The 10,386-nt window shown below is 39.1% G+C and overlaps 1 protein-coding gene across 1 annotated transcript in view; it reads right to left on the bottom strand.

The window, feature by feature from the left end:
- Positions 1–5,089: 5,089 nt before the first annotated feature.
- Positions 5,090–10,386, bottom strand: part of gabra3.L (gama-aminobutyric acid (GABA) A receptor, alpha 3 L homeolog) — a 143,797-nt gene continuing 138,500 nt past the window's right edge. The window contains exons 11-13 of the mRNA XM_041573885.1: positions 6,990–7,142; positions 6,342–6,553; positions 5,090–5,425 (exon numbers count right to left, since the gene is read on the bottom strand). Of these exons, the coding sequence (XP_041429819.1) occupies positions 5,108–5,425; positions 6,342–6,553; positions 6,990–7,142 (683 nt within the window). The 3' untranslated portion in view covers positions 5,090–5,107. The remainder of the gene's footprint in view (positions 5,426–6,341; positions 6,554–6,989; positions 7,143–10,386) is intronic.

Raw genomic sequence — 10,386 nt, 5'->3', positions numbered from 1 at the left:
CTAACACGGGGAAACTAAGAGGGGTAGGGGGTTTTATTCTTGTTTCCTGTACCTAGGAGGAGGGGCCCTATCTCTCTTTAGTGTGTTGCCTGAGGGGACCTGAAGAAAAGACAATTTACAGGTAAGAAATTCTTATCTTCTGTGCAACCATAATTTTTTATAATATCTGAGATGATTTGTGTAAACATATAAAAGTTGTGGCTGCCAATACTATTCATTTGGGGGATATCACCTAGAGAGAAAAGTAAGGCTTAGGGTAAAGGCATAATTTTTAGAAAATGTACTAGTCACTCGTTGGTTTCTTGCTATTGTTAGTATATTTGCACATTGACTAGCAGGCAGGTTTTTGTTCACAAGATCATAAAAGCATAAACACCAGAAGTACAGTTAATAGGAACTTTTAATTTAAACGTATATATTTATACTGTTTATTATCTAAAACAGGGATATTTTCATTGACACTGTCAAAGAAGCAACACGTTTATAAATCCCATTAAAATTTGAGGCACATGAAAAAGTACACATCAAAATCAACACAGACAGCAATAAAGTGGAGTATACAACAGCAATCCTTACCAAGAGGAGAAAAGAGGAAATTCAATTTAGAGAAGTTGATATGAGAAATTGAATTTGTTATGTTGGGGTGGAATCCGTTTATTAAAATACACTTTATTTGGGGCTCTTCCAATTAGGGTTGCCAACTTTTCCTGAAAAAAATACCGGCCTTCCTATATATTTATCCCTTTTTCGTATTTATAACATTGGGATCAACCATAATTTTTACCGGCCTGGGAAATGCTCAATTCAAAGGTTACTGTGGTTGAAACAAATTTTGGATTTTGATCACTCCAATAAAACTTCTTGCCTATTTGGCAAGTCCTAATGTTTCTCCATATGCACTGGTTATGACCTCTACAGTCATTTAGCTGATCTGTGGTATGGAGTAAAGCTGGTTGCAAGCGGTCACAAATTAAGTGGATATTTCACCGATTGGAATCCAAAAATGGAATTTTTAAACCTGTACGAACAATAAATAAGCTTTATCTTACTGTTATTTTCCCTTACGAAGAAGTGTGCGTTCACAACTAATTACAAGAAATGGCAACAATCCATACATACACCTATGTACTCAGATGGAGAGATAAAGCCTACTTAATTTAATGAATAAGACAACCTACTGCATAGGTTGAAGAGTGTTGACAATTACTCTTGAGTGTGATATTCCATATACATTTAGTAAATACAATCACACTATTAATGTATGGCCTTTTGGAGTGCTGTGGCTCTGGTTAATATAGGTATGGGACCTGTTATACAGAATGCTTAGGATCTTGGGGTTTTCCGGATAAGGGATCCTTCCATAATTTGGATCACCATAAGTTAAGAATACTCAGCTGAAATAATTTAAATATTAATTAAAGCCAAAAAGACATTTTTAAAAATGTGAATTATTTGATCATAATAGAGTCTATAGGAGATGGCCTTCCTTCTGGATAATGCCTTTCTGGATAAGGGGTTTCTGGATAATGGATCCCATACTGCCAGTGGAGAATTTTTAAGATAACTTTTCACTCTCCCCACTCACTTGAGTAGGTGCTCAAAAAAAGCATCATTCTCATACTTTACTGTCTAATTAAGGGGAAATAATAAGTAGTATAAACCATATATGTAAATGACGTATTCTTAAACTTTTTGTGGACAGTGGAAAGGAAAAACATAAAATACAGTAGGTATTTTACAAACTTCCCTGATACCAGTGCAAGTGCACTATGGGATGCAAAATTCTTCCTTGGTGCTCATTCATTCGGCACCTGCTTTTGGGTCATAGCTGCTCTCTACACCTTGCATTGGATTAAAAATCTGTCATAAACTGCAAATTAAGCACTGGCTGATGCAAGGCAGCCCTATACGTATGGCAGGCAATAAGGACAGAGCTCCTTTGCACCATCAGTGCTCCCTTAATTGCCCATCTGAATCACATGCAAATTTGGGGCAAGTAGGGTGCGGAATGGGAGACACATACGTCCTTCCCCCAGCCCATCCTTCATGACTACATAATGCCCAAATGCAGACAGTGTTGTATTCATTGTGGAGGATATGAGTGCTCACTACATAGCAGCTTGCACCCTACCAGTTGTAAACTAGCCTTACAGCTAGGAAGAGTAGCAAGAGGGGAAGAAACTCTAGGAAGGTATACAATGGAAAACAGATTGCAGAAGAAAGTCACAGTTTTGTAATTTTTCTTGCAACAAACAGCATTTCCCCCTTTTCCATGGAATGTGCACAGTGGTGGCATTGGATTGTCATGCATGTTCCCCAAATTGGGAATGAAGAGGAACAACAGAGACCCGAACGCTTATAAGCAGATCAGCCTCGTCCTACCCTGTTGAGTGAAAAAACTTTGCATAAAGAGGAATTTTTTACAGTGAAGGGTCTTTGAAACTGCAGCTCACAGGGTCCTTTAATTATAATAACACTCCTGGCACAGAGGCACTGTATAAAGGGATCAGATATATGATATAGTGAATCATCTAGCTACAGCTGAAAATACATTAGCAAATACGTAACCCGCTAGTACAAGTGGAACTACCAGTGCATTCATTGTTCAGATGTCAGTGTGTAATTCATTAAAGCAAGCTGGGTGAGGGCAATGGCACTTGTGTATAAGGGCAAAATTGCCTTTGCAAATGTTGTCAATATGTGCTTAATTTTGCATCTATTTTATATCTTGCACTTGAGATTGCAATTGTAAATGAGTCTTTGTGTGTGAAAAAAGAAATAATGCAGGGGTACAGCATTTGTTACCCCTCTTCCCCCCTCCAATCATATATACATTGGCTATGGTGCACTAAATACTGGTAGTGAGATGAAATGATAAGCATATAAAGCTCAAGCAGGCAAAATATTTACAGCCTCACTTGGGCTCATAATGACTAAATGGTGTCACTATGATGTCGCTAAATAATGCTGCAGTGTTTAAATTCGAATTCTAACTTGCATTTCATCCTGGTGTGCCCTGGGGCAGTTGCATAGAAAATGTATGTACCTACAGTACTGTACATGTGTCTTGCGCCAGGCAGATAGAGATACAGATGTGTACTTCTTTAATAGCTCACACTTGGACATTCTACAACTCAGCACACCACAAAACATGGCTCATAATTCCATGCATGCTGCCCTTTCTTGAATAGGAAACCATTTCATCACTGGTTTTGTATAACGTGTGCTCCCTATGTATATCATTCCTTTATAGTATAACTTACTGTTAGGAAAATCATACATTGTCATCCTCTTCATAATGCCAGATTTGGCCTGTGTTTGAAGGGAGCCCTATAATTCCTTGTCATTTTTTAGGACTTCCTTGCTATTTGCTGGTGAGAGGCAAATTGTTTGCTATAAAAACGATACACAAAACTCAGAGGGACAGAGGAACACAGTGACACTATTTTGATGAGTTATGAATATATCCAATGGAGTTAGTAAATAGTGAAATCAGTGCAGCATATGGTAGGGTTAAAAAATGCATGGGCTTTAATCATTAACATTGGAGCAAAAGTGTGGTCATATACAGCAGCTAGTGAGTATTTCACTTTTGATCCAGGGCCACTTGGAAAAAAGAAAAACAAACAGGGTCAGACTGGAACGTCAGGACAACAGGAAAAACCCGATGGGCCTCGGTTTTAGTGGGTGCCAAAGACCCAGACCTGATCCCTGCCAGCCCTCTGCCATTGCTCCCTCGCATGCGTTCTGCTGCTGCTTCCCAGCTGCCCTCCTTCCCCTGATTGCGGCAAAAGTAACTTAAAGGAAAACTATACCCCCAAAATGAATACGTAAGCAACAGATAGTTTATATCATATTAAGTGGTATTTTAAATAAACTTACCAAACCGGAATATATATTTAAGTAAATATTGCCCTTTTACATCTCTTGCCTTGAACCACCATTTCATGATGGTCCGTGTGCTGCCTCAGAGATCATCTGACCAGAAATACTACAACTCTAACTGTAACAGGAAGAAGTGTGGATGCAAAAAAAACAACTCTGTCTGTTAATTGGCTCATATGACCTAAGAAGTAAAATTTGTTTGGTTTGTTTGTGTGCACAGTGAATCATACGATCCCAGGGCAGCCCTTATTTTTTTAAAATGGCAGTTTTCTATTTATGATTACCCAATAGCACATATTACTAGAAAAGTATATTATTATGAAAATGGTTTGTTTACATGAAGCAGGGTTTTACATATGAGCTGTTTTATGCAATATCTTTTTACAGAGACCTACATTGTTTGGGGGATATCATTTTCCTTTATGGTATAAGTGTGTAGGGGAGGGCTGTCAGTGGGTGAGTAGTTGGGCAGCAGGAGCCCCAGATGGGTTGCATATGGGATGGGGATGCACAACCCAGTCCAACCCTGAAAACAAATGCCTGATTGATGGCAATGTCTGTGTATTGTGACTTTTGGACCTATGTTAGCAATATGAACCCCATTAAAGTGACAGCAACATGATGCACAGTTACAGCACTGAAAGCATTGCTTTTACTGGTGACACTGTTAGATGCAGTGTTTGCATGTAACAATTACATTGAGTACAATGGTGCACCACCCACCCTGTGATCCTCTGGATCAACCTGTAGTAGGTTTTTGAAAGGTTGAACTTGACAGAGTTGCACTATTTTGTTTCCAACACAATGAAGCCATTCAGTGGCATAATGTGTACACCTTAGGGCACTAGGGGTATTGTTGGAAGGAAAGTTAAGTAACGAGCAGTGTAATCAGTGACCTGTATGCATATTGTACTTGTAGAACACATACCTGTTTGTATACAGCCTTTCCTTGCTTCAATATATTTTCACCTTGAGTTGGGTATTTTAAAAGAAATACATACCTTCAAACACACTGTGTAACCATACAAAACAATTACTTAAAAATGAACACTTACGCACAAATCAACTACATAACCACCCTTAGGGGTAAATTCACAGTGAGCAAAGAGAATAAAAAAAACACAACCAAAACAGAGGATGCACCCTCCTGTACCAGAAGTTTGTGTCTGAAAGAGGAGGCGAGCAGTCCCACAGAATGAAGTAGTGAGGGGAGAAGGCATATTTATTTTGGGATTATGCCTTTGATGGCAGATTCACGGTTGACATAGGTCGCCCAATACACCAGATTAAAGATTGCAAACAAGACGGGGAAGACAATACGAGATATCTTGTCGATGCGGCTGACGCTGTTGTAGGTCTTCTTGCACTCCATTGGTTTGTGCTCCAGCAGACGCGGGGAGAGTGGGGCAGGAGGTTGTTGGAGGCCTGCGTTTTTGGAGATTGTAGCAAGTGCGGGTTCCTTGATATTCAGGGTGTACGTTGTCCCCACTATATTGTACGTTGTATTAGACTTCTTGGCAAGGATTATTGGCTCCTTCCTCTAAGAATGACATGAAGACATATTGATAATTCTAAAATCACCTAATATAAGTTGAAATAATCGTCTATAATAATTTCAGCCTAATCATACAGTGCTATAATTACAGGATATTAAAAATTAACATAAAGTTAAAATCTTGAATTTGCCTATAGTTTTTCCTTCTACTTTCAGAATCTCATATTAGAAGGATTATTAGCAAGGTGTGAGCCTTGCATACATCTGCCAATAAAATGCCAATTATGCATAGAAGATGATAGCCTAAAGGCCACCAGTTATGGGAAACAGGGAATAGGCAACTAGATGGATATTCATCAAATTCCCAGTGAATCAGAGGTGATGTTAAAACAGATGTGCAGCATTAGTAATTAATTTGCAAAGACTAAGCCCCAATATTAATTAAATCAATTAAATATTTAATGTAAAGTTACTGTAAACAAGGCCAAGGGGAGTCATGGAGAACACCCTTTGGTACTTAAAGAGCTTAGTTCAGGTTAACCAAAGCCATATGTGCAATGGGTTACTAGACCTGGTAGTATTTTCCCCTGTTATTATATTACCCAAAATTAGTTTTTGCTATCATATCAAGAGCTTCAGTCATTTCTTAATGTTTCCCTTTAGCTAGTATAGGTTTAAGAACCCTTATCCGTAAACCTTTTATCCAGAAAGCTCAGAATTATGGAAAGGCCATCTCCCATAGAGTCCATTCTAACCAAATAATACTAATTTTTAAAAATTATTTCCTTTATCTTTTTAATAATAAAACAGTACCTTGTACTTGATCTTAACTAAGCTGCATGAATTCATATTGGTGGTAAAACAGTCCTATTGGATTAATTTTTTTTTAGTATAAAAAATCTTTTTGCCAAGATTTGTCAGTGAAACAAAGGTTTCAGAAAGAGCATTCATGCAGTCTTACCTTGAAATCTTGCCCTTCCTGTCCTCTTTTGCCATCCCAGGCCCAGCCTCTTTTGGTGAAATAATTGACAGTGGCAAACTCAATGAGTGCAGAGAACACAAAGGCATAGCACACTGCCATAAACCAGTCCATTGCTGTGGCATATGCAACTTTGGGAAGGGAATTTCTGGCACTGATACTCAGGGTCGTCATTGTCAGCACAGTCGTTACTCCTGGGGGGAGAGGAGGTGTAATTGGCAGATGTGTCTGATATGAATGTGTGGGGGGAGTGGGAATATTTGTAATTTTAAGCAAGGTCCCCATATTGATACAATTATATTTGGCCACATGTGCAAAAAATTATTTATTATTATAATTCACGTGACACAAATGAGCACCAATTATAACTGACATAACTCAATAATGATTATACAAAGAATATTAAATATATTTAAAAAAAGGTCCATGACCATATAAAGGCATGAGGCAGGGGTACATTATTTTTTATAATACACAAGTATAACTGATGACATCACTAAACAACATTTATGAAGAAATATTTTACAGTATCTCAGCATCTCTTGTGAACTGGGTTATTTTTGGCTTGTGTATAATAACAATTCTTCACTCAGGAAAGCATTTTGACATAGAGTAAGTTGTATTACTTACCAAAGACAGTCCTCGCTGGAACAGATTCCCGGTTTAACCAAAAAGAGACTTGAGACAGAATGACAGTCATAATGCATGGCAAGTAGGTCTGGATGACAAAATAACCAATCTTACGCTTCAGGTGGAAGTGAGTTGTCATAACAATATATTCACCTAATGAGAAAATAACAGTTACTACATATTACCGAAAAATGTGAAGCCAGACAATCTATACTCAGTTGTATCACAAGGTATATCTATTATTTATTTTGAGCTGCCAAATAGGTAACCTAAGCTGTGGAGCTATCTATAGACAAAATCATACACTCTCAGTAGATTACTTCAGAAATCTATGGAATGTGTCTCTGATTATTGTTAGCAATATAGTAGCTCTCATTCATGTGATTATAGATATATATGACTATGAAGATTTTCATTCATCCAGGTCATGGTATATCTAGTATAGGTAAATCTAAATCATCTGGACTTGCTGAGTAATCACTACTCATCGGAGCAGCTTCTTCAGTTCAACTGACTGGTGTGGGAAGTTCTTGACATATAAACTCTTCCACTAATCCAATAATAATGGCAAATTGTAACTCTTCAGAGAGGTGACTTCTGAGATTTACAGAGGTGTTGATTCTGTGTAGTTACTGTAATAGGATTATCCAATGTATCATGCAACTCCTAGAGACTCCATGCAACGTCTGCCCATAGGTTTAACAAATCCAGATTTAAAAACTCGAAAGGAGCAAGGACCACATTCAGGCCCTGATTTGTGGGAAGGCAAGAAAGGCCCAGGCCTAGGGTGGTAAAGTTTCAGGGGAAGCATGCCATGTGCTTAAAGCCTTAATAGGGAGCTACTGACTGTTTTCAAATCCCTATCCCCGGTTTGGCTCCTGTTTTTCTCTGTAAAACAACTTGTAGGGTGTACATGAACCCTTATTTCTTGTGCGTGTTAAGTGTGTGCGTACATAGCCCCTCTATGTACGCACATTCGAAAGAGCGGCAGGCCGGGTATGTGATTGCTGGCCTAACTTTGAAATCCGGGCCTGACTGCATTGGCTCATTGATGGCCCTGTGTCTCTGCTGTGATCCGATATCACCCACCTCGTGGTGATATCGACCTCGCCAAAAGCGTGGATCTTTTAATGTATGGCCATCATTAGACTGTACCCTCAAATGTAGCATACTTACTAGCACTAATATCCTTAGAACTGAAATTGCAGTTCCCAAAATTTACTGGATATGTAACGGACACATCGAGGAGTACCTTAATATAGAGGTCCCCAACGTTTTTACCCATGTAATTGTAAATTGTAAAAAGAATAGTTGGGGTGCCAGTAAAGGTCTATGAATGGCTATTTGGTAGCCCCTATGTGGACAGGCAGTCTGAAGGAGGCTCTGTTTTGCAGTACATCTGATTTTATGCAACTGAAACGTCTCCAGGCCAGAAATTTAAAAATAAGCACCTGCTCTGAGGCCATTGGGAGCAACATCCAAGGGTTGTTGTGGTGTTTATACAAATAGCCTGCGGGTGTCACTGTGCATACACAAGACTTTCTGTACAACTTAAAAGTGAAAGTTACTGTTGTATAATGCCTGCATGACTTTGGTAATAAAGCACTGTTATACTCTACTCATCCTTAGCTACCCAAAACATAACAAATGGCGACAAGGATGGCTCTTCTACCTCTGCAGCAGCCTGCAGCTTTTCTTCCAAACCCTGGTAAGCCTACTATACCTTTTACTGCTTGAATCCGTATGTTTGAAAATTACATCATTGCTGCTGACCAAGGGGAGATTTCTGCTGATAGAAAGCGTGCTTTACTTATTCACTGCCTGAGAGCAGAGGGACAGCGTATATTCTATACATTACCATTACCTGATGATACTTATGAAACTGCTCTTATTGCTATAAAGAACTTTTTTGTGCCAAGAGTAAATGTGGTTGGTGAAAGATATAAATTCCGCCAACGTGGACAACGTAATGGCAAATCCACAGAACAATTTGTAGCAGCTTTGAGAGAGCTGGTTGTTACCTGTGAGTTTGGGCCTCTAACAGATGAAATGCTAAGAGACCAAATAGTGGAAAAAACAAACTCACTTTGCATTAGAGAGAGACTGCTCCTAGAGCAGGATTTAACCCTTGCTAAGGTTATTACAGTTGCTAGCCAAATTGAAACAGCAGTGGCAGAGGCTAAAACTCTCAGTCAGGGAACTGCTGGGAATGTACAGATTGCGAATTCAACACTGTGGCCTTATAATGCACAGTCACAGGCAAAATACAGTGCTAAGGAAAGGGATTCACCTACACTGCAAAACCGTGCAGCAAATACAAATAGAAAATACTGCTTTCGCTGTGGGTCAACACAACACACTGCAAATCATGTTACATGTCCTGCAGAAGCTAAACGTTGCCGCAACTGCAGAAAAGCAGGACATTTTGCTAAGATCTGCCGTAGTTAACGATGTTCATGAAGTCACTACTACAAATGTCACAGTATTAAGTGTCAATAAAGCTGGTACATTTTTTCCAGACAAGTTTATATGCACTCAGTCAGCACTGCTTCTGCTGACAAGGGACACTCCATTAACCTGATGCTTGATACAGGGTCAGCTGTTTCTATGCTACCAAAGGATATTTTCTTGAAATACTTTGCAAAAGATTTGCTTGTTGCACCTGCCCTGAAACTGGTCAGTTACTTAAAGGATCCAATCCCTGTGCTTGGTTGCTTGCCAGCGACTGTACAATTTGAATCAAATACTGCAGGGTACTGCTATACTTGGAAGGGATCTCTTTGCTGCATTAAACCTACAATTAATTGATGTCCCATTACTACAGCACCAGTGCCTGCCACACAGCCAGTGTATAAAAATTTCACCACAAAGCAACACTTCACTGGGTTGTGCAAAGAACGTTGTACACAAAGTTAAGTTGAGACCAGATGTAAAACCAGTATGCCAGAAATTGAGGTGATTGCCCTTCTCTATAAGGAAGACTGTCTCACAGGAACTAAAGAAACTGGTAGAGCAAGATGTGATTGAAAAATCTGAATCCTCTGAATGGGTTTCATCAATTGTTGTAACAATGAAGAAAACTAGAGGTATTCGATTGTTTGTTGATCTCCATGAACCTAATAAAGCAGTTGTTATGGATAATCATCCCTTGCCACACATAGAGGAAATATTTTCAGAACTCCGAAGAGCAAAATTATTTTCTACTCAGGATCTTCAGAGTGCTTATCATCAAGTATTACTGCATGAGGAAAGCAGAGACCTCACTGCATTTATCACCCATGATGGTTTGTTTCGGTTCAAGCGTGTACCTTATGGACTGGCTTCAGCACTGAGTTGTTTTCAAAGACTGATGTCTTCTATACTCCATGGCATACCTGGTGTAGAATGCTACTTGGAT

The sequence above is a fragment of the Xenopus laevis genome, chromosome 8L (assembly GCF_017654675.1).
Source record: "Xenopus laevis strain J_2021 chromosome 8L, Xenopus_laevis_v10.1, whole genome shotgun sequence".
NCBI lineage: Eukaryota > Metazoa > Chordata > Amphibia > Anura > Pipidae > Xenopus > Xenopus laevis.
The sequence above is the reverse complement of the archived record's forward strand: the minus strand, read 5'-3'. Positions and strand labels throughout refer to the sequence as shown.